This window comes from Felis catus, assembly GCF_018350175.1.
Source record: "Felis catus isolate Fca126 chromosome D3 unlocalized genomic scaffold, F.catus_Fca126_mat1.0 chrD3_random_Un_scaffold_83, whole genome shotgun sequence".
Classification (NCBI taxonomy): Eukaryota; Metazoa; Chordata; class Mammalia; order Carnivora; family Felidae; genus Felis; species Felis catus.
Window position 1 is genome coordinate 33,257 of NW_025408514.1, and position 23,640 is coordinate 56,896.

Sequence of the window (23,640 nt, forward strand, 5' to 3'; positions counted from 1 at the left end):
CGCGCGCTCCTTCCAGGGCACACGGAACTCTGGGCTAAGGGACACAGCTGCCCCCGCTGCACACGCGCATCCGGAGGTGTAACCCATAAACCCCGCCGGCCTTCACTTTGCGCACGCGCCCTTTGAGGTAACTGCTCGCGGAGGTAGCGGTGCGTTTCCCGCCAGGCCAGGGGAGGCGTGACGCCAAGCGCAGCTTGATGACGACATTTCGGCGCCGGGTAGCCGAATGGCGGTCTCCGTCCCTTAGGCGGGCGACTTTATGGGTCCCACAGGTGAGTGGTTGGGGCCGCGTGCGGGACGGCCCCCGCGTTCCGGCCCCCCCCCCTTCCGGACCTCCGCCTAAGTCATTTCCGTTTCTACGCGAGCCGCAGGCCTTAGGCCCGGCGCCGGTAGCTCTGCCCCCGGCCGGGCGGGCAGGCTGGGAAGCCAAGGGCTCGGCTGTGCGCTCATGCCGTCTTCCTGGGCTGCGCACTCGTGCCACCTTCTCGCGCGCCTCGCACACCCGGTCCTGGTGGGTGCTTGGTTAACGTTCGTTGACGGGTTGGCGGAAGGAGAGATTCAAGTTAAAGTTGAGCCTTGGGCTCCACAGGCTGTGTGGGAGGAAGAGCCGGGTGTGGATTCTCGCCTGACCCTTCCTCCCTGTGTGGACCGACCTTTGTGAGCCTCAGTTTCGTCTTCTGTAATATGGAGCTCCCACGCTCACTTAACAGCATACTTGTGAGCATACTCTGGGAACATACTCTGCTTCTCAGAGCGCAACCAAAGGGAGGCCTTGGCAGTAGTGTGATTTGCTTGGAATCACTGGCGATGCCTCTCTGAGAAGAAACCCCAGCAGGATCCGAAGCAGCTGTTGAAGAAAGTGGGTGTAAAGTGGCGGATGAAGGGAACACTTGGTACACAGCGGAGAACGGTGTGATGGACGAGCCAGGCTGTGGCAGCGTTAGAGAACAGGGCAGACGAGACACTGCCCTCTCTTGGAAATACTCCTTGTTTTGGTGCCTCTGGGCCTCAGTTCTTAAGCTGCTGCCTATGCAGGCTTCGTCTAAGAAGGAGGTGCTTCCACCTCATCATCTCTAAAGCGCTGCCCTTTGCAAACAGGCCAAGATTTTATGCTGCTTTGATCCTTCTGCTTTGGTCATCTTAATCAGTGTTCTCCTGGCCACTTGGTTCAGGAGCAAAGTGTTTACATTTTCCTTGAAACTGAATTTGATAGCGGGTGCCTGGATGGCTCGGTTGGGCTTGATTGATTGATCACTCGTGGTTTTGGCTCTGGTCACGGTCTTGCTGTTCATGGGTTCAAGTGCAGAGCTTGCTTGGGATTCTCTCTCTCTCTCTCTCTCTCTCTGCCCCTCCTCTGCTCATGTGCTCTCTCTAAATAAATAAATAACCGTTTAAAAAAGACACCTGAATTTGATAGCTAATATCAAGAATTGAAGAAAACCTGGAAGATGCTTATATTGCCAAGAAGCAGAGATGCACATCTCCCCTCAACTCCACTGCCTCACGGCCTCCTTGCATCTAGTCTTTCTCCACCCACATACACTTTCATTTGCCACCTCAGCACCTTTACTCTTGCTGTGGGCACAGCTGTGCCAGGAAAGCCATCATCAGTGGGACTCGGCAGGCTCCCTTCCTGTTCAAGTCTGGATATTTTCCGTTTCTGACCTGGGTGGTCAGAGAGACGGGAATCTCAAGAGTTGCTCCTGATTTTCTGATGGCTTGTTCGAAAGCTTCCTCCAGCTTGCTCATCCCCTCCATTCATTCTCATAGAGCACAGGTGACATTCGGGAGATTCACCCACCTGTCTCTGTGGGAGATGTGTTAGGAGATGAGTATATTAGAGTCTTGGCTCTGCTGAGTGAGGGCAAGTGAGTTACCTCCTCTCTGCTGCTAGTTCTTTATCTGTATTGGCCCAGCAGATTGTTGTGAGGAAGTATAGTCTGTTCTTGCTTAACAAACTTAGCAGCTTAAGACTGCGTCCATTTATTATCTCACAGTTCTATAGTCAAGTCCAGGAGGGCTTGGCTGGATTCTCTGCTTAGGATATCACAAGACTGAAATCAAGGTGTTGGTTGGCTTTGCTGTTACCTAGAGGCTCTCAGGAAAAATCTTTCCAAGCTTCTTCGAGTTGCTGGCAGAATCCACTTCCTTCGGGCTGCAGAACTAAGGTCCCCATTTCCTTACTGGCTGCCAATGGGAACTGCTCCATATCTTAGGGTCCGCCCACTTGAGACTTCAATTGTATCTGCAGAATTCCTTCACAGGACCTGCATGAGCATTTGGTTGAATCGTGGAGGGCTATCTTTAAAATTCTGCCTACCACTGAGTATTAAATGAGGAAATACGTGGAGGGTCCTTAGAACCAGGCGTGCCACACAGCAAGTGCTGTACAAGCTTTACAGATTCGCCACTGCGAACTCGGCTCTGAAGCTGGCCACCACGTACTGCATCAGAACAGCGTTTTTGTAAAACGTGAAACTTGGCAGCACAGGCTGTGCTGTCGTATAGTGTCGTGTGGCAGATGTTGAGATTTCGCCTTGGTTTTTTCACAGTGGTTTCCTAAGGTGGCCGTTTTCAACGTTCCCCAGGAGGCTGCTATGGCGTTCCCTCACCTGCAGCAGCCCAGCTTCCTCCTGGTAAGTGTCCGTTGCCCGCGTGAGGGTCAGTGAGATGATGGTTCTACAGCTGAGGGACTTGAGAGTCCTATCCACTGACTTGAACTTTGCACTGGTGGTTTTCTGAGGGGCATGTGAGGAAAAGAACGTTGGACTTGGGATTAGAATCCTTAGACTTGGCTCTGCCCCCTAATGGTGTAGGACCTTGGGTTTACTCAACCTCTGAGCCCTGGTTTTCTTATCTGCAAGAGGAGCTTCTTACCTACAAGATAAGTTGATTCACATGCCATTTTTACTGCTTCCTGAGGTCTGGGGAGGAGCGCGGGAAAGGATATACGTCAGAATTTTCACGTCTTGTAAACCTTTACACATTTATGGGATATTCTAATAATCGTACTGTCATCCCTGGACAGTGGAGGGGCAGGGACCCTGCTGTGCTGGGGGCAGCCAGGACTGTACTCTAAGTATTAAGCATGACACCAAGAAGTTAGGTGTGAGGCAGATATCAGTGGTGAGGATTCCTAATTTCAGGTCCCAGAAGATACTTCTCGTAAACATTTATTCAGAAGGACATCCTTCCATGGTGCACCCTCTAGAGCCAACAGATGCAGTGCCTCTGGCATCGAGTGGGTAGAGACCAGGCATGCTGCTAACCTACCCACCCTCCGTGGCTGCAACAGCCCAGGTTTCCACCTCTGACTGAGACACCACCTTCATTTAGAGGTGGCTAAGGCCTTAGGTATCCTTGGGCAAAGCCCCCTTGGTTCACATTCTGATATTTTCTCCTGATCTTAATCCATACCCCATGACCTTGGGTAGATTTCCTTCATTCTTGTCCTGAATTTCCTAGCCTGTCCATCACCTTCATGATTAGTGTCAACATTTGGTTAAAGCTATCTATCATTTCTCACCTGTGTGCCTCGTTTCTTAAGATAGTGAGTTTAGTTGTTTTGTTACCTACTGAATAAAGGGTAGCTTGGTTAAGAGGCCTTCTGTCACTCTCATTTTGCTGGGCATCCTCACTGATGATCACAGTGGGGTCATCACAGGGGGTCGTCACATGGGAAATTTCCAGTTCACGTGTATACACTCAGTGAGTACCCTGTGGTCTCTGAGGGGTGTCCTACGCATAAGCATCCTCTTCTGGTTGTGGGACTGACCCTGGAGCTGACCCCCTGCTTATGGATTGTGTGGAAGTCACCTCGGTCATGCAAATGTGCAGTTCTCTGCTATAAGTGGGGATGCCTGACAGGGTGCAGGGAAGAAGCCTGAGAGTTGGCGATGTAGAGAGCCAAGGCGTCTCCTAGTCGTGTCCTTTAGGCCACTGACACAGGCACGAGGTGCCGGGGAACCAGGCCGGTGGTATGTCTGACTCCTACCTATCATTTGGATTTCTGTTTCGATTCGAGCCAGGATAACCGCAAAAGCCACCAAGTGAATATGCTCATGATCTTTTTGGTTTGTTCTATCTTCTAGGCTAGCCTGAAAGCTGACTCTGTAAATAAGCCTTTTGCACAGCGGTGCCAAGACTTGGTTAAAGTCATTGAGGATTTTCCAGCAAAGGTACAGCTGTGCTAGCATCTCCTTGGGGCATGTCTCATACTCGTTGAAAAACTTTTTTTTTTAAGTTTATTTATTTATTTTAAGAGAGAGAGAGAGAGAGAGAAAGACAGAAAGAATATCCCAAGCAGACTCTGTGCTGTCCAGGCAGAGCCCTGTGCAGGGCTTGATCCTGTGAACTGTGAGATCATGACTTGAGTGGAAATCAAGAGCCAGATGCCTAACCGACTGAGCCACCAGGCGCCCCTGAAAAATGTTTTTATATAAGCCCCTGATTCCTACCTCTGAACATTGCCCTGGACAGAGGCTTGACCCAGTATTGTAACTGTCGCGTGTATGGACACATTTAAACATGTCAGCATGTAGGCCAGGGGTTCTCAGCCACAGGTGCTTCTGTCCTGCATGGGATACTTAGCACCGTCTGGAGACATTTTTGGTTGTCACACAGGGGAGGGTGCTACTGGCATCAAGTGGGTAGGGACCAAGTGTGCTAGTAAGTATCCCCAAATGCACAGGACAATCCCCGCCCCAACAAGGAAGCATCCAGCTCAAAAAGATTGAGAAACCCTGATGAAAATACTGAAAAGATACATTTAAATCACACCCAGAATTATCAAATAGTAGTGTAAGCCCAGGCAGCTGGCCTGGACAAGGATTCTCACCGATGATCAGAGGAATGTCATCAGGGGTGGTCAGTGACTCCAGAAATTTCCAGTTCATGTGTACACACTCCATGAACAAGGTGGGCAGTTTGTGGCACGGGGCTGGACTGGGTGGGAGGCTCACGTGGCATGGAGCCCGGCAGTGGGCACCGGTCCTCAGCAAGCCTGCCCGCAGCCTCCCCTGCACACCCATTTCAGGAGCTGCACGCCATCTTCCCGTGGCTGGTAGAGAGCATTTTCGGCAGCCTGGACGGTGTCCTCGTTGGCTGGAACCTCCGCTGCTTACAGGGGCGAGTGAGCCCTGTGGAGTACAGCATTGCAATGGAGTTTCTAGACCCCGGGTAGGTAGGTTTGTCACCCGAGGGGGGCCGGATGTTTCCTCATGGTGATCCCATTCTTGAAGCACTGAATTTCTCAAAACTCAGAAACCGTCAAAGCAAGATGGTTTGCAGTTCGTTGCCCTGTTTTTGTTGTTTTAATTTCATCTCCAGTGGCCCAATGATGAAGTTGGTTTATAAGCTCCAGGCCGAAGACTATAAGTTTGACTTTCCGGTTTCCTACCTGCCTGTAAGTAAGCCGTGGGGTGAGAGCCGTGCTCGGGCAGAGCACCCTGCACAGCGGCTGCGGCCGTGGGGGAGGCGGGCAGGGCTTGAGGGGCTGCGGCAGTGGGCACGGCACCATGGTGTCTGCTCAGGGCCCAGGGGGCGTGGCGCATAGAACTTCAGTGGCTGCTTTTTTTAAAGATCATTCCAAACTCTGCCCATGGGGAAGGCGCCACACTCCTGGTTTGTACCTGGCTGAGTGGCACGCAGGGCCATGGGACCAGTTGCTGTTTTTCTGAGTCTCTGGTCCAGGGGGCAGAATTAAGGGATGACTTGTTCAGGGGGTTTGAGGAGCAAAGAAGACGGGGAACATCAAGTGCTTGACAAGGCTCAGAAACTCAAACAGCTGCTGCCCTTGCTGTTTGCGGGTGTTCCTGAGGATGGCGTGAACAATTCTGAGTGGAGGCCCTCTTGCTCTGGTGCTACCCAGAGGACGGCACCTCTCCCCCAGGCAGGGTCTGAGTGCCTGTGGCCTCCACCACACCCCTCCCAAAGGCTGCACTGCATGGGGCGCCCTGCCAGAGCCTGTCCACAAGCCCAACACGCTCTCTCCGCAGGGCCCCGTGAAGGCATCCATCCAGGAGCGCGTGCTCCCCGACAGCCCCCTGTACCACAACAAGGTCCAGTTCCCCGCGACGGGGGGCCTCGGCCTGAACCTGGCCCTCAGTATCCTTTGTCAGTCCCCCAGGGGTGGGGAGGCCATGGGTGGCCAAGACGTAATGCTGAGGGTGGTCCAACAACCCCTGCCTGTTTGCCCCCTGACACTGCCGTCAGATCCGTTCGAGTACTACATGTTCTTCTTTGCTTTGAGCCTCATCACTCAAAAGGTACGAAAGGGATGCCCCTAAGCAGCTCTTTACCAAAGCCCCCATGAAGGGTGGGGGCTGTGGCCTAGGACTTTCTTTCTCTTCCCTCTCCACCTCATTTCTCCAGCTCCTCCTTTGCATCCTCCTCCAGCCTTCGCCCTTCAGGCCATTCTCACTTAGTGAGGATGACAGGCTGGTGGGCGGATTTGACAGGTCATGTGGGGTGACCTGGGTGCCTCGAGTGGTAGTCGGGAAGGCTTCCCACAGGAAGTGCTTACTGGGCATGGGCGCAGGGCAGAGGTGCCCAGGAAGTTTGCTGTACATCATCTTCCCATGTGCCAAAAAGGACTGTGGGGTCTAGCCCCCTGTGGTGGGAACTTTGCTCCTGGCACTGCCCAAGGTGCTTGTGTTCGGGCCCTTGGGATATGGCCCATGTCCCAGGGCTCATGTGCAGTGATTTGAGCCCTGCAGTTGCTGGGGTTAGCAGCCAGGGTGGCACCCAGAGCTACACACCAATGCAGATTTGCTTTTCCAGCCACTCCCTGGGACTCTCCACATACGAACTTCAGACTGTGCCTATTTCATCCTCGTGGACAGATACCTGTCATGGTTCCTGCCCACAGAAGGCAGTGTGCTCCCCGCACTCTCCTCCAGTCCTGGGGGGCCCAACCCCTCACCCGCTCCCAGGTAAGGCTCTCTGGTTGCCCTGGCCCTTGGCCTGGGGTGGCCCAGCCCTGTGGCTAGCCTTTAAGGCCTGGGTCTTCCATGAGGGGGTGGTCTGGTCAGCGGGCATTGCTCATAGGGACAGTAGTGCCACTCTTTGTTGATGGTGTCCCAACTTTTCTTATGCCTGAGATCTCAACCCCAGCTGCCCTAGCACAGACTGGAGAGGGGGGTAAAGGAGGACATCTGTGTGGGTTTTCAGTGATTAGGTCCTGTGGCCACAAGGACGAGGGCTGGCTTTGGTCTGGGAGTGGGCTGGGTTCTGCCCACAGCAGCCCTCCCCACATGTGCATCCAAGCCCCACACTGAAGTGGTGTGTTGCCAGGGCTGATTGATGGCACTAGGCAGGTGGTGCTGGAGAGAAAGGGGCTGTGGGCAGGCCACAGCAGGGCTGACATGTGGAGGAATAAGAACAGGAAGAATGTGTGTAGGCTGCAGGACCAGGTCTTGGCCTGAGCCAGAGGCCCTGGGGCAAAAAGCCTTTCGTGCCAGTCCAAGGCTGGGCTGTGGCTAGACCGTGCAGGACGGGAGTGTACAGCCAGCCTCAACTCGAGGGTGAACTGAGGCCTTGGCGGGGTGCATTTAGCCAGTGGCTCATTGGCCGCCTCTCCCCAGGAGACGCTCCTGACCTGGGAGCTGCCAGCTGTGCTCCTCACCCTCCTCAGTCTTGCTGGTGTGCCTTCTTCCCTGGGAGGCAGGTTCAGGCCCACCCCACATCTGCTGACATGTGCCGTGCTGTGACCCAGACCTCGTATGTGTGCACAGATGTGCCCAAGGAGGGGGGATTGAAAAGAGGAGGTGGGGGCACGGAAGTGGGGAGAGGCTGCCCCGGCATCAGTAATGCTGCGGCCAAGAAGGACCAGGGCTGGCCAGGTTCACACCCTCTCAGAGGCAGGTTTCAGCTGCCCAGCTCTTCTCTGGGCCCGATTTTGTTGGCTTGTTTTAACATAGAATTCCAGACTTCTAGAAAACTTGCCACAATACCAAAAAACTTTCGTAAGTCCTTCACCTACGTTTCTGAATCGTTTCATTCTTTATCTGTATGTGTTTTTCCTGGGCCATTTGAGTAAGTCATAAATGCAATGCCTGTTCCCTCTTAATGTCTTGGAGCGTATTTCCTAAGAGCCAGTGCATTCTCCTGCACAGCCTCCTGCACTTCTATCCAAGTCAGGGAATTAATATTGCTACCCGGCTGCCATCTAATCCTCAAACCCCATTCGGGCTGCACTGTCTACCCTACTAATGTTTGCCACCTGGCTGGGATCTGGGGGAGGGTCACTCTCTGTGTGTGGTTGGCTCTGTCTGGTCCCCCTCCAGTCTGGAACACTCTCTCAGTCTTTCCCTGTTTCCTGACCTCAACACCTTTGAAGCGTGCAGCCTGGAGGTGTGCAGAATGCCCTTATCTTAAGTTCTCTGGTATTTCCTAGTGATTAGACCCAGCAGCCCGTGGAGTCTGTGTGCTTGCAACATTGTCTTGATCGCTGGGCCAAGGGGGTGTTGGCCAGGTTTTCCTACCATAAAATTAAATGGGTCCTTTGTGCCTAAATTCATTAACAAAAGGGATTTGTTGGGAAGATCTACTGAGACTCTGTAATTATCAGTGGTGTTCATGTCCCTTGACGATCGTCAGCCAGATCAGTTATTAATTGGTTGGTTGCCAGATGATAGCTGTCTGGTTTCATCCTATAGTTATCAGTGGGCATTCTGTGGTAGGAAAGACTTTTCTTCCTGTCTGTTGATGGTGTGTATCGATATGGATTTGTATGGATTTGGGGGTCGTTCTATGATTCAACAAGTGGTAATGGTTACTGTTGCCAGTGATGTTGATGTTGAGATTGCCCCTGGTTGTGCCAGCAGGATCCCCTAACGAAGGCCTTTTCCTGTGTCTCCCTCAGAACACCAACCATGCCCTTCGCTTCTTATGGCCTCCACCACACCAGCCTCCTAAAGCGACACATCTCTCATCAGACATCTGTGAATGCAGACCCTGCCTCCCATGAGATCTGGAGGTCAGAAACTCTGCTTCAGGTGAGCGCGAGGAGGCTCTTGTCATCTTCTGTTTCAAAATAAACTGCCTGGCCACCTTCCACCCCCCAGGGGCAGAGGCCTAAAGACTGTCCTCAGCCTGAAAGTGGTTCTGAATTGTTGGTGTTCTCCTGCTGTGGCGTGTGGGAATCAGACTAGAAGAAACGTGCCCATGTGTCTAACCTGTATGTCATTGGTAGTAGTTTTCATCCCAGCGTCCCCTTTCCAAAGACTTTTGTCTTTCTCATGGTAATATGAGCGCTGCTCAGTTTCCATTGGATCCGTGTAAAAGCTTTCCCCACCTTCGACATTTTCAACCTGTTCCCACGTTGCTGGAGGTGTTTCCTGTGATCACCATCATTTGGATATTAAACCCCTGCCCCAGTAGCGTTTTTGTTGTTGTTGTTTGGTTTTGTTTGTTTGTTTTATTTTAGGGAGAGAGCGCATGCACACGAGCAGGGGAAAGGGGCAGAGGGGGCGCAAGAGAGAATCTTAAGCAGGCCCCATTCTCAGCGCAGAGCCTGACACAGGGCTTGATCTCATGATTCGTGAGATCATGACCTGAGCCGAAATCAAGAGTCCAATGCTTAACCAACTGAGCCACACAGGTGCCGCAGAGTTCAATAATGTTCTGTCACGTGGATATTCCCCTTTTTATGTTTCTGTTCATCTATGGATGGCCACTTGGGTTGTTAGCACATTTTAGCTATTGTGAATAGCTGTTTCTACATGGATGTACAGATATCTCTTAGAGACTCTGATTTCGGTTCTTTGGGGTATATACCCTGAAGGGGAATTGCTGGGTCATATGATAGTTCTATTTCATACTTTAAGGAGCCGCCATACCATTCTCCACCGTGGCTGTACCATTTTATATTCCTGTCAGCGGTGCACGACCTTACCAATGCCCATCATTTTCTATCTTTTGGTATAGCCATCCTCATGGATGTGAGGTGGTGTCTCCCTGTGGTTTTGATTTGCACCTCCCTCATGGTTGATGATTTGAGTATCTATTCATGTCCTTATCGGCCATTGGTACGTCTTTGGCGAAATGTCTGTTCAAGTCCTTTGCCCATTTTTTAATTGAGTGGCTTTATTTTTTTGTGGTTGAGTTTTAGGAGTTGTCTTTCTATTCTGGGTATCCGTTCTTTATCACATACACGATTTGTAAATACTTTCCCCCATCCTGTGGGTGACCTCTTTCTGTGGATAATGTCTTCTGACGTGCAAAATATTTTTGAATTTTCATCAAGTCCAATTTGTCTGGTTTCTTTTGTTGCCTGTGCTTTTAGAGCTAGAAATCATAGCCCAGTCCAGTGTCCTGAAGCTTTCTGCCCACAGTTTTTGCTAAGAGTTTTAAGTCTTAGCTCTTACATGTCTGCCTTTCATCCATTCTGAGTTATTTATTATTCATGGTGTGAAGTAAAGGTCCAGCTTTATTCTTTTGCATGTAGATATCCAGTTTTCCCAACACCGTTGGTTGAAAAGAACTGCCCCTGGAATGGCTGTGATACCTTAGATGGAAACCATTTGACCATCCAGTGCTCTCTTGCAGGTTTTTGTTGAAATGTGGCTTCATCATTATTCCTTGGAGATGTACCAAAAATTGCAGTCCCCTCACGCCAAGGTAGGTTGCCACACTTTTTCACCCCCTCTGCTCTGGCCCTGGTGTGCCTGGTCCACCTGCTGCTTCTTGTCCTTGATCTCAGCTCGTTGTCAAGGGCTGGATGGTGGGAAGCAGAAACTCACCATCACCCCTTACTCTGATGCCGGACGGCAGGTGGGTTTCATTCTGGGGTGGGCTTGCACCCTGCGGGCTGGAGGCCTGTCCTCTCTGGGGTCCTCCCCATGCTATTTCCAGAGCCCCCTCCCTGGCAGCCGGAATGGCTGAGGTTGTGGTGCTCGTGCTCTGGGGCCAGGAGAGCTGCGGATGCCTCTGGGAGTCACATCCGGGCCTGTTCCCTCCGCTGTCACAGCGTCTCCTGCTTTCCTGCTGAGGTGGCACCCGGCCGACTTCGCTCACCTTGGTGCCCGTACTGCCTTCCACCTCCTGCAGAGCATTGGCAGGCAGCCCTTTCTGCAGTGGGTGGGATCTGATGCCTCCCTGCATGCAGCCTGGCCTGTCTCCTCCTCTTTTTCCCTTCTCTTCCCTCACAGGGCAGCATGCTCATTTGCAGAGGCGTGAAGGCAGCTGTGTCCCTGGAACGTTCCCAGGGCCGGCAGCCTACTGGACTCGTCAGAGTACAACAGCTCTGTTCGCCTCTTACTAGGCAGGGTGGGCACCTAGGTTCACGCTCCATGAAACCGCCTGAAACGTGTGAACTGGGGCCTGTAACCAACTGTGTGATCTGTGGCTTCTGTGCACTTCTGTGTTTGCTGCTCAGACTTTGCTTTTGTCAACGCCAGACAGAATTCTTGAGAGATTCCTTACGAATTAACATTCTATGGGCTAAAATTCATGAGGGTGGCCTGTGACCTTCCCTCTGTGATTCCAGCAAGTGGTGGTGGTTCTGCAAAGTGTTGGCAACCAGTTCTGCTTCTCTGCTGCCCTTCTGAGTACCCATTTGGGGAGCAGCCCCCAACCACTGCTCTCTTAAAGTGCAGAGTGACCCAAATCTCTGTCCTTGACATCACAGGGGACAGAGGGAAAGCCAGAACTCTGTCTTGGGCCTCTCGCGTTACTAAGTGCTTGCACTGCCATTGCTGCTTCCACAGTGGACTGGCTGCATGTTCCTGGCTGGTGCACGGGGGTCAGGGGCCGGGCTTCCCCCTAGGGCCCTGGGGGCTCACTCAGCCCCTGTGCATGTGGCTTTTGCAGAGGCAGGGGCTGCTTTGCTGCATTGCCTTCCCATCTGCTCGTTCTGTCTTCTGAGCCAGGGGGAGCACATTCACTGTCATTTTTAGCAGATCTGCCAGTCACAGAGGTCCTCTAGGTTGTCTCCTGTGAGGATCCCGAGCCCTATACGAGGGAGGAGGGTGGGCCGTCCCTGCCGGAGCAGGGGAGCCTTCCCCTTCTTCCTCACGTTTGCTTCCTCTTGGCCAGACCACAGGGCGGGGGAGAGCTGCTCAGAATGACTGGTAGTCAGGGGGCGACTGGGAAGCCCCCACCAGGTACCCAATTGAGGTGTTTAGTTGTGTTTTGTTTTGTTTCGTTTTGTTTCCTATTTGTCTTTGCCTCCTATTGAGGCTGAAAGCAAAACCTCAGAAAACCTGGTGTGTGGGAAGGGGAGAAGGACAGCCATGGAGGTCTGCTTCACCTGAGGCTCCTTACCATTTACCCAGGCCTGTGCTGTGCCGTTTGGAAATCCTAGCCTTGGGGTCAGTTTTCCTGATGTGAAAGATGCAGGAAACGCAGCTCTGAGAGGTCCCATGGTGCTTCCATGCCTAGCCTGGGTCCGGAGTGTATGCTCGCTCCTTACAGCCCGGGCCTCTGCTCTGCCTCAGCTTACTGGGCAGGGAGGGCTTCAGGAGAGTCAGATGGTCGGTAAAGACCGCATATTCCTGCAGGACACTGTGGGGCCCGCACTGTGTTCCTGCAGGCTGGGCAGACCCCCAACAGGGGAACCATGTGCTCCCTGATTCCTCACTGAGAGCTGTCACTGAGCCCGGGTCTGGCCCAGAGGAAGGCCACGAAGGGCAGACACCTCCTTGCTGTGCTGCTTCCTGCCTCTGCTCTGCGCGTCTGTGGCTGTGCCTGTCTCCTCGAGGTCTGGCACATGCATTCTGACCTCTCCCGTGTGAAGCATGGTACGCGGTGGGAGGCATGGCCCTCCCAGGGCAGGATGTGTGCCAGGGCCGGCTCTGGGTTGTGCTTGGCTAAAGGGGACTGCTTTAGCAGGCCTTGTCGCTGCAGCGGGGCAGGGCAGAGGTGGGGTAGGGGTGGACAGCTTAAGCCAGCTCTGCTGTCATCCCCCATGGCCCAGGCTGTCCCAGCCTCAGGGTTCCAGCTGCCTCTGGGTGTGTGTGGCCATGACCAGATTCTTGGGGCCCGTCGGGACTGATGGAGGGCTCTGTGTGTCTGGAGTTGGGGAGTCCTGGTGAGGTACGAGAGGTGGGTCTCCCAGGATTCGAACCCATGAGTGTTCACGTTACCTTTAACGATTTCGGGAATGTGGGGTGTGGAAGGTGTCAGGCCTGGTGAGCTAAACCTTGCTTGCCTCTGTGCCACCCTGGGAATCAGCCCCATTCAGGAGGGGTCGCTGATTGGATCTTTGACACCTAGGAACTGATCTCATCACATATCAGTTTGGTAAATTTCTTCTTGGGACAACACAGGGAAGTCCAATAAGTTACAAATTTTTCTTTCTTGAGCAAAGAGGTCTCCATCTGGAACTAGCTCCTCAAAAATTTCTCTTCTGAGCCTCGGGGCCTTCAGGGCCTTGGTGGCCATCAGTGTGTCCCAGCAAGACTCCTGGGATCCTGGTGGGCTCCAGTGTGCACACGCTGCACACAGAGCATTCAGGGTTGGGGGAGGGCAGGACCCTCTGGAAGGAAAGTGAGTCAGGCTGACCTCAGGGAGCTGGAGAGAACTTCAGGCCCCAGAGACATGAAGGAGGCTGCCCAAGTGACCTTGAGGGTCTGTCTGTCCCTCTGCCTGGCAGGTGGAAGAGCACCCCTTGGGCCTGGCTCTAGTCTGCCCACCAGGAAGGGCTCCGTCTGGGCGGCTGAGAGGGTGGTGTCCCATTGGTCTGAGGCTGCTGGGCTGTGATTGTTTGGATTGTCACTGACGTGCTTTTGTTTTTGTTTTTGTTTTTGTTTTTGTTTTTGTTTTTTGTTTTCTCTCCTTACTTCTGGGCTCACTTTTGTCTTTCTCTCCCTGCTGTCCCCTCCCCGGTCTCTCCCCTCCTGTCCCCTGCCCTGTCCTCTGCCCTCCCTGCCTGTTCTTGGCTTCTCTGTTTTGCTGTCTCTCAGCTGGAGGTTCTGCACTACCGACTCAGTGTCTCCAGCGCCCTCCACAGCCCTGCCCAACCCAGCCTCCAGGCCCTCCACGCCTACCAAGTACTGGCCGCTCTCATATTGTTTTGTTTCACCCCTGCCCTGTGGTGTGAGCCATGGAGCGCATGGCAGTGCAGTGGTAAAGCGAGGGTCCGGCCGGGGGCCAACTGGGGTGATTCAGGCCAATTCCAAGCAGAGTGAGGCCAGTGTGTGTCGGGGATGGTGGCAGGCATCCGTCTTTAGCCTGGCTCAGCCCTCAGCTTGGTAGACTAGCCCGGGTTTGGGGTGTGGGGCCACCAGATCTGCCTGGCCAAGCCCCAAGCCAGTTGGAATGTGGTAGGCTCTTGGGAGTTGGTGACTTCTGTGCTTGGCCCTGGGTTGAGGGAGCGGAAACAGTGTGGCCTTCGCAGTGGCCTGACTCACCTGGCTTTGCGGGCCTGGTACCTAGGAACTGACTGAGCCCAGGGAAGCCCCAAGGCTCATGGTGGCGTGGTCTGTCAGTCCCAAGCCTGTGTGAGGCCAAGGGGCAGGGAGGACAAGGGCTTCGTCCCCTAGCCTGGAGAGGCTGTTGGTCCTTGAGCATGCTGGGGCCTGGCCTCTTGTGGACTTTTGTGCTCCCACAGAGGTAGGCGAGAGCAAGAGAGGGCCTCACGGAGACTGGTCTGCTTTAGGCAGAGATGACCAGTGTGGACGGATTTGAAGTCTTGAGGTCGGTAGATGGAGTGCAGGACTACAGGCTGTTTCAGGGCAGATGGAGTCTGGTAGTTCATGGATTCATGAGATGAATGTCAGGAAGTTTGGGCAGAAAGCATGCATCTAGATCCCATGCTCGAGGCCAGGGGTCTGTCCAGTTCCCCCTCAGTGGGAGCACACCACATTTAACCTGATATTTGAGCACAAGATAAGAAATCACGTTTGCTGGGATGGGGTGGTGAGTGCGCACAGGGTTCCCACTCAGAAGCAGCAGCCACAGGGAAGAGGGAAGAGAATGATCCAGAAGGGCCAGCAGGGGCGGGTTTAGCACAGAAGTGGTACCACTCCAGCATGTGTTGGGGAAGGGCTCACTTGGCCAAGAGCAGCATCCCTGGAGAAAAGTGCACAGCAGGAGGGGGAAGAGCCCTCCTTCCCCCCCCCCCCCCCCCACCATGGGAAGGGTTGCTGAGCTGAGAAGGGCTGGGCCCAGTGAGAAATGCCACTGGCTTTGGGAAAGTGTCCCTAACGGCCGTGCGGGTGGAGGAGGCCCACTTACAGCAGCGGTGGCTGGATTCCTGTGGGGATTTGGCTCTCGAGGGTGGGGGGGTGAGAAGGAAGGTTTGGCTTCTGTCCAGAGGGAAGATAGCCCAAGGAGCTTCCCGGTTCAGTGCCAATGCTCTGTCCTCCGCTAGGGAGATGGTGGGTGGGTCGGCGAGGGGCCAGGAATGAGAAAGGGGGAGGCTCCTGGGGGGAGTCACAGCCTGGCAACAGTGCCCTCTGATCCTCCGTTACCGTGAAAATATCTTACGTTTTTTTTGTTGTTCAAATGATGCAAGTTCATCGCTTAAGCTTACAGATAAGCAGAAGAAAGTCTCCTCCTGAAGCCCCGTAGCTTCCCCCGCAGTCATATCGAGTCGTGTGGTGTGTTGCCTAGGCCTGTGGAGACAGATCCATGGCAAGGAGAGCGGAGAAGGCAGTGCCGCGGGCAGTGGTGGGGCTGCGACTGGGTGCCCGGGCTGTGCCAGGAGGCACGGCTTGTGCCAGCCTCAACGTTGCGCAGGATTTGGACTAGGCTGCCAGAAGCTCTGTCGAGGTTGTGGGGGTCCCAGAGGCCTGGGGGGTGAGTGTGGGCAGAGGAGCGCGTCCGGGCACCCCAGAGCTGGGAGCCGGAGGCAGCGTATCCTGCCGGTGCCATCCTCTGCCACTCTGGAGACTCCATCCTGTATTCCGTCACAGAAGAGCCAGCAGACAGGCTTTCCTCTCGGGGCTGGGTCTTAAAGATCCTACCTGAACCTTGTGAATGAGAATTTCACCTGACAAGATAGAAAGCACTCTCGTCTTGTGCTGACGGCAGGGCTGTTAGCAATAGAGGAAGGGCCGCCCTGCGCCAAGCCCCAGCTGGCTGTGTCCAGGACAGGAAGTGGATGGAAGGGTGAGGGTTACAGCAGGAGAAGGAATTTGGGAGTATTTCTCCCTGAAAAAGGAAGCCATGGGCCCCAGCGAGCTGTCTTCATATACCTGGGAGGCAGGCAGGAGCCCCTGAGCCCGGATCCAGGGTGGGATACTGGCCTGCCTCGCCCCCTGCTCCTCCTCTGGCTGGCCAGGAGTTGGGGGGGACCCCTGAGGACTTGGCCGGGCAGCAATGACCCGAGTCACCCACAGAGGGTGCAAGAAGCGGCTGGAAGCACACAGGGAAGCATTCAGGTCTGCTTTAGCAAAGCCGTCCCGCCCTGCCTTGCGTGCTCTTAGCGGGTCTCAGAGCTGGCATGCGAGGTCTATCTGCTGCGTGCCAGGCCCAGGGAGGGCCCTGTGGGCGGCCCACACATCCTGTCGGGGAGAAGTGGTCCTGGGCGGGACATACATGGCCAGGCCTGGGGGCCCCACCCTGGGACCAGTCTGGGTCCTGACACAGCTCCCCCTCAACCTCAGGAGTCGTTCACACCCACGGAGGAGCACGTGTTGGTGGTGCGCCTGCTGCTAAAGCATCTGCACGCCTTTTCCAACAGCCTGAAGCCTGAGCAGGTCTCTCCCTCCACCCACTCTCACGCCACCAGTCCCCTGGAGGAGTTCAAACGGTGGGTACAGGGCATGCACAGGCCTCCCGTGTCCCTGGCTGCCACTGCCTCCTCCTGCACATACTTGTTGCCCACAGTAACCTATCCTTAGGGCATGGGGTCGGCCTGTGAGGCGTCTGCAGGGTGGGGCAGGTGGGAAATCACCTTGACCCCTCCTGGGTCTGTTTCCCGACACCTCCTCTGGCTCCACAGGCGGGCGGGGGCTGCCTGGCTGCCACGGCCTTTCCTTCCAGGCCTGCCGTCTTCAGTAGAAAGAGCCAGGCTGGCCAGAAAGAGGCCCCATCTTGTTGCCCTGTCTTGTCCCCTCCTCCCCAGTGTGGGCAGAGTGGAAGATCTACGTTGACCGCACTCAGAATGCCCAGGAAAGCCGATGGGCTGGGAGTGCCTTCACTGCAAAGTGGCTCATTTGTCATGGGAGACTGAGCTCTGTGCTGCACCCTCCCCCTCCTCTTCCCCTCTGCTCCCCCAGTCCTTCTGTCAAAAGGGCCAGGACGGTGGCCTGACTCCTAGGCCAACTGGGGCCAGCAGAGCAGGTGACTTGTGTGTGGTGACCCAAGCAGAGGTGGTCACGGGAGCCATACTAGGTCAACCGCTTGTGTGCTGTGTGTCCTTGGGACATTCCCTAATCTCTCTGAACTTTGGCTTCTTTGTGAAAAATGGGGCCCAAAATAGGAGGCCTTGCCTTCAGGGGTGCCCAGTGTTCACCCCGGCAGAGCTGGCCCTTGGAACCGGGAGCCACTTGGCTCACCTATGAGGGGACCCTCTCCTCGCCTCCCCTCCCCTGCAGGGCCGCCGTCCCGAGGTTTGTCCAGCAGAAACTCTACCTTTTCCTGCAGCACTGCTTTGGCCACTGGCCCCTGGATGCGTCCTTCAGAGCCGTGAGTGTCCGCCCCATCTTGCTTTCTTTGTCTTTGCCCTCTGTGCCTGATGAGGGAGGTCCCGTGGGGCGGATGCAGGAAGGAATCAGCTATTGCCGCAGAGGGTCACATCGGTGGGTCACATTGTTCTGCTCATTTGAGTTTTCAGAGCCAACCCCCAGGTACAGAAAAGCTGTCTGCCCTGACCTGGAACCCAGTGGGTCCACGCTGGGTGGGTTCCCAGCCCCACTGAGCCTCACAGGCTCCGCTCCCTCAGCTGGGGAAAGCACTCCTGTGTTCCACACGTTCCACACTCGCTTCCGAAGGGCTGGCACGAGGGTTACATATCCTAAGGGTTAAAACTAATGTAACGTTGTGTGTCAGCTATCTGCAGATTAAAAAAATCATTTTAATTAAAGATGAAAAAAGAAACATCATAGGGGATGCGGAGTCCCCTCCTGCTCCCTCTCGGAGTGGCGGGTGGGAAGAGAACGTGGTAACACCTCCAGGAGAACCGAAGCCCCACGGTTAGGATCACCCCCTCCTCACCTGAGCTGCCTGCCGGGAGCCGAGCTCCAGGCCACCCAAGGATCTGGACCAAAGCCCCAGCCCCACAGCCCAGCAGAATGCCAGCCTCCAGGCCCTCAGGGCACACGTGTCCCACCAGGTCCTGGAGATGTGGCTGAGCTACCTACAGCCCTGGAGGTATGCACCTGAGAAGCAGGCTCAGAGCAGCGACTGCCAGGCCCGGTGTGTGTCGGAGAGATGGTGAGCCCCGGCCCGTTGTCCTCCCTAGGGGGACCTGCTTCCAGGTGGGGCACAGGCCCCTCCCTCCTTGACTGTGCTTTGTTGTCTGGGCCCTGGGCTTGATCTCCCACAGAAACAGCTGGTGACTCCTCTGTGCTGTCCCCTTGCCGTTGACTGTCTCCCCTCAGATGTATGTTTGCACTCGCCCCCAAGCACCCCTCTTCACTAGCGTTCTGCATAGCAGCCGCCACCGCCTCCCCTCCCGCCCTCACGGCCAACCCCCCAGCCTCCGCCAGCGCCTCCTCTCCACGACTGCCTTCCTTGTCCTCCTTCTGGTGCCCGGGCCGGCCTCTGCTGCGGAGGCTTTGGCCCTCTCGGGAAGGGCCGCATCCTACAGAGGGTTGCGCCGTCTATAGGAGGCCTAGGTCTTCCCTGCCTCCCTTGTGCCTCCTCCCTTGCCCCCACCCCTGGTCCCTCAGCCACGATGAGGTCGTGGCAGGGGAGAACCTGGAACCCAAGGAAGAGAGCGCTAGTGAAGCGGGGGCATAGACTGGTGTAGTCCTGCCTCCAGTGGGAGTTCTGGGCCCTGATGCACTGCCTGGTCCCCAGGGCACCCTTTGTGCAGGAGAATCTGCTGATGTACACCAAGCTTTTTGTGGGCTTCCTGAGCCGCGCGCTCCGCACCGACCTGGTCAGCCCCAAGAACGCGCTCATGGTATTCCGAGTGGCCAAAGTCTTTGCCCAGCCCAACCTGGCTGAAATGATCCAGAAAGGTAAGCCCTCAGCCAGAGGGAAGCAGCACTTAGAGAGGGACCCACGGACCCTGCGTGTGCCTCACGGGCTCGCGGTGGGCTGGCAGAGGTGCCACGGGGACTCCTGGTGCACGGTGGCGGGGTGGACGTCGGAGCCTAGCGGCGTCCTGCCTTCCCTGTGGCACGCGTGCCGGGCAGGAGCTGCGGGGGTGCTGGGCGGGGGAAGCAGAGCTCAGAGCTGTGTCTCCCTGGTGACTCTTGGTGGCATCAGAAAGCAGTCTTGGCCCGTGTCGTGTCTTAGATGGCTTTATCGGGTGTTAGCTTCTCTGGTTTTCTTTTGTGCATGCCGGCCTTCCTGTTGAGACTGGTGGGGGCTCCGGGAACATTAGGAGTTGGGCCCCTGTGCCACTCGGTCCCTATCCCTCGGAAGCCTCAGCGGCACCCAGGAAGCCAGCCAGCGGCTACTGGCTGTTTGGTGCCATGGAAGCTGAAGCCAGAGTCGGGTTCTGCTTTCCAGGGGAACAGCTGTTCCTGGAGCCAGAACTCGTCATCCCACACCGCCAGCACCGACTCTTCACAGCTCCCACTTTCACCGGCAGCTTCCTGTCCTCGTGGCCCCCAGCCGTCACAGACGCCTCCTTCAAGGTGAAGAGCCACGTTTACAGCCTGGAGGGCCAGGACTGCAAGTACACCCCAATGTTTGGGCCCGAGGTGCGGACGCTGGTGAGTTGGGGCTCCCCCAGGCCACACGGCCGTCCCGAAGCCGTGGCAACAGCAGGGCCAGGGAGAGCACACGTGTTGTACGGAAGGAGGAAGGTTGGGTGTTGGTGGACGCTGCTGTACCTTGGCTTGTTTTCTTTTTTCAGTGCGGTCTACGTTTTTTCTGATGATAAAGGCAGCAGTTGCTAGAAAGTTTTCACATTTAGAATATGGGCGTCTTGGGGGCGCCTGGTGGCTCAGTGAGTTAAGTGTCTGACTTTGGTTCAGGTCATGATCTCAGGGCTCCTGAGTTTGAGCCCCACATTGGGCTCTGTGCTGACAACTGGAGCCTGGAGGCTGCTTTGGATTCTGTGTCTCCCTCTCTCTCTGCCCCTCCCTTGCTCACAGTCTGCCTATGTGTCTCTCCAAAGGAAATACACACACACACACACACACGCACACACACACACACGTAGAATATGCACGTCTTAGTCTTGAAAGACCCTGGCCTCCTCCTGGACTGCTGGGGGCCCCCAGGTCCGCCTGCCAGCCTGTTTGGTGGCTGGGTGGCGTGCGGTGGCACCACCCGAGCTGGCTGACCTGCCCCCATGCCCCGCAGGTCTTGCGCCTGGCTCAGCTCATCACGCAGGCCAAGCAGACTGCCAAGTCCATCTCTGACCAGTGCGGGGAGAGCACGGCCGGCCGCCCCTTTCTGTCGTGGCTGGGCTTCTGCTCCACAGACACGAACGGCTCCTACGCAGCCAACGACCTGGACGAGATGGGGCAGGACAGTGTCCGCAAGACAGACGAGTACCTGGAGAAGGCCCTGGAGTACCTGTGCCAGATGTTCCGAGTACGAGCCGGGGGAGCTGTCCCCTTCCTGGCGTTCGGTCCCGCGGCCCTCATCCCCTGCCCAGCCCGTAGGAGATACAGCCCGTGCCCACGATGTCACGTCTGGGCCCCCTTGCTGTCGCCGTTAGAGGCCCAGGGGGGCCAGTCTCCTCCCTTCACCCCGAGAGTGAAGGCAGGTAGCAGGAAGCGGCACTGCCTCCTCACGGGGCTTCCTCCCTCACAGCTCAGCGAGGCTCAGCTCACCCAGCTCACGCTTGCCTTGGGGACAACTCAAGATGAGAATGGGAAGAAGCAGCTCCCAGACTGCGTCGTGGGGGAGGACGGGCTCGTCCTCACGCCCCTGGGCCGGTACCAGGTAAGGGCCACACCCCGGAGGGCTCCGCTCTCCTGGCGGCGTGGCCGTGGCTCCCGCTGGCCGAGCCTCCGAGCCCTGTTGTCCCGGCAGGCCCGGCAGCGGAGACCGCACTTGTGAGGCGTCGCAGAGGTGTGTTCGCAGGGCTGCTCGCACGGCCCAGGTTTCACCCGGGGCTCGCCTCCTTTGCTGCTTCTAGATCATCAATGGGCTGCGAAGGTTTGACATCGAGTACCAGGGTGACTCAGAGCTGCAGCCCATCCGGAGCTATGAGATCGCCAGCCTGGTCCGCGTGCTCTTCCGGCTGTCCTCCGCCATCAACCGCAGGGTGAGTGCACGCGGGAGGGCCGCCCCCGCCTCCGGTCCTGCCACCCTCGGGGAGAGGCCGGGGCAGCGTGCGGCCCTGCCCGCGCCCACTCCCCGTGCCTCTGTCTCTGCCCAGTTTGCAGGCCCGATGGCAGCCCTGTGTTCCCGTGCCGACTTCCTCGGCAGCTTTTGTCGGTACCACCTCACGGAGCCCGGGCTGGCAGACAGGCACCTGCTGAGCCCGGTGGCACGAGGGTGTGCGGCCCGCCGTCCCCGGGGCCCTAGGCTCAGCCTGCGCTTCCTGGGCAGCTACCGGACGCTGCTCTCGCTGCTTCTGGCCTTCTTCGTGGCCTCCCTGTTCTGTATTGGGCCCCTCCCTTGCGCCCTGCTCCTCGTGCTGGGCTACCTCCTCTACGCTGTGGCCATGACGCTGCTCACCGAGCGCAGCAAGCTGCACCATCTCTGACCTCAGGCCGGGTGCCGATGCAGGGCCGCCAGCGAGAGGCCCACACAGCCTCTCCCTCGAGCCTGAGAGGCCACCTCCGAGCTAGGGGGCCACTTTCCTGCAGCCACGGAGCCATGCCACGCGTAAGAGGAGATGAAAACGGAAGGGTGTGGTCCAGGCTTGCCAAGGAAGGGAGTGACCTCAAAGGGCCTGTTAGTGTCACAGGACGGTGCCGGACCCAGCCACTCGGTCCTCCCTGCTTCCCTCAGCCACAGGCCCTGCAGTGAAATGGGCCTCCAGGCCTTTCTCCAACCTGACGCCCCAGGGTCTAGCTGTGTGAGGCCTGGGAGGCAGTGCTGCCCAGGAGGGGCCTCGCCATCCTTAAGGTTGGCAAGGTGGCGTGCCTCTCCTCTCCCTGCCGACAGCAGGACGGTCCCTCAGTGTCTGGTTCCAGAGAAGATTCCAAAACCCTAGAGGTTCCTGAGAAAGTTTAGAGGATGGTTCCCTGATTCCTAACTTTAAACCTAGATTTTGCCATCGCATTTGGCAAAGTGAGGGTCATTCTTCACGCATTGCCAGCAATTCTGGGGCTGGGCCCTACAGCTCCACTTTCTAGAAGAAAAGATCCTCCAGGAGCACAGATGCTCAGTGGGACAGTGCTTCACCTCTGGCTCCCTCCTGGCCCCCAAGCCATTAAGCACGTTGCTTGGTGGCAGCCCAGCGTCACTGCCTCATCCGGGACAGGCTCGCTTGTCCCATGGGCAGAGGGGATGTGGCTGGGCCATGGGAGTTGGGCATCGTCTGGTGCTGCAACCAAAGATGGTCAAAGGCATTGTTTGTACCTTCAGTAAAATCGAGTGCAAAGACACTAACTTTTTGATGACATTTGAATGTTCCTACTACACAGCAATTTCATGTTCTCTGTCGAAAGTCATCCCCACAGGGTCTCAAGCACATGCATTCATCTTACAGGGGACGCACCAGAGAGAACATCTCAACGACGATTTTAAACCAAACCTTTGTTTTGGGTTTTTTTTTAAGTTTCCAAACTAAATGTTGAGCTTTGTATTTTGATGTGAACTCAGAATAATGGCATTCTGGGGCCTGTGACCAAAAAACAAACCAAGTTGGTAACTGACCGCAGATCTGAATAAAGCAGTTTTTGCTCCCGAGTCTTGTGGTCCCAGGGCTCAGCCTCCAGCGCGGTCGTCTGCACAGGTCTCCCAAACAGCTGGGGTTGGCAGAGACCACTGAGGGCACCATTGTCCTTCCCAGGGGGACGGTGGGTTTGTTTACAGCAGCAACAGACCAAGGCAGCCATAAACCCCTAAGTGGCCATGATGGGAGAGGGCAGGCCTCCGAGAGCTCTGGGAACCAGGCCCAGAGTTGGCCTCAGCCAGCATGGGCCCTGAACTGTATCTAAGCTGGGAGAATTTTTTTAAAGTTTTTACTTAGTAGAATCCCAAACAGGCTCAACGCTGTCAGCACAGAGCCCCACGTGGGGCTCGAACCCACGAACCACGAGATCGTGACCTGAGCCAAAATCAGAGTGGGTCACTTAACTGAGCCACGCAGGAGCCCCTATGCTGGGAGAATTTTGCCTTCTACTCAGCGCGTCAGGGGTGGCCTTAATACAAAAAGCTGGCAACCCCAGGATGTGAGTCAAATTTCCTGTGACTCCAGGAAGCTCCGAGGGTTGTGTGTGCAGCTGGGAACCGAACCGTGCACCTTCCGGCCCCACATGAGTGTCTCTGGGGTGCTTGGCCAGGCGTGAGTGTTAATGTCCTCCTGTCCCTGGGCAGGATTGTTACTTTTGTCAAATTCGATGGAAGTAAGATAGTATTTCTACAAGTTGGACGTCAACAGATGAGTGAGTGACTTTTGTTCCCAGACTCATTCAGTCAAGAAAAGCGATACGAACACACGGAGATGAT

General features: G+C 55.9%; 1 protein-coding gene across 6 annotated transcripts; it reads left to right on the forward strand.

The window, feature by feature from the left end:
* The first annotated feature begins 88 nt into the window (after nucleotides 1-88).
* Nucleotides 89-22,878, forward strand: SMPD4 (sphingomyelin phosphodiesterase 4). Of its 6 annotated transcripts, none has more exons than XM_023241686.2 (20): nucleotides 90-272; nucleotides 2,553-2,636; nucleotides 4,092-4,178; nucleotides 5,036-5,178; nucleotides 5,329-5,404; nucleotides 5,997-6,105; nucleotides 6,214-6,266; nucleotides 6,781-6,932; nucleotides 8,864-8,996; nucleotides 10,549-10,620; nucleotides 13,905-13,991; nucleotides 16,551-16,696; nucleotides 17,484-17,574; nucleotides 18,221-18,321; nucleotides 18,910-19,073; nucleotides 19,570-19,775; nucleotides 20,371-20,604; nucleotides 20,827-20,958; nucleotides 21,155-21,283; nucleotides 21,398-22,878. In XM_023241686.2, exons 1-20 carry the CDS (start codon nucleotides 198-200, stop codon nucleotides 21,725-21,727), a joined length of 2,604 nt encoding a protein of 867 aa, XP_023097454.2. In that variant the 5' UTR covers nucleotides 90-197; the 3' UTR covers nucleotides 21,728-22,878. The 6 variants fall into 6 exon arrangements, with proteins under 6 accessions (XP_023097457.2, XP_023097454.2, XP_023097455.2 ...); XM_023241687.2 differs by lacking the exon at nucleotides 90-272 and adding an exon at nucleotides 355-511; XM_023241690.2 differs by lacking the exon at nucleotides 90-272 and adding an exon at nucleotides 540-859.
* Nucleotides 22,879-23,640: the final 762 nt, after the last annotated feature.

Excerpts from the sequence above, each read along its gene's own strand:
- SMPD4 (XM_023241686.2), top strand. The coding sequence starts at position 198 with ATGACGACATTTCGGCGCCGGGTAGCCGAATGGCGGTCTCCGTCCCTT. Across the intron at positions 6,267-6,780 it reads TGAGCCTCATCACTCAAAAG|CCACTCCCTGGGACTCTCCA; the intron begins GTACGAAAGGGA and ends TTGCTTTTCCAG. Across the intron at positions 19,776-20,370 it reads GGCCCGAGGTGCGGACGCTG|GTCTTGCGCCTGGCTCAGCT; the intron begins GTGAGTTGGGGC and ends CATGCCCCGCAG.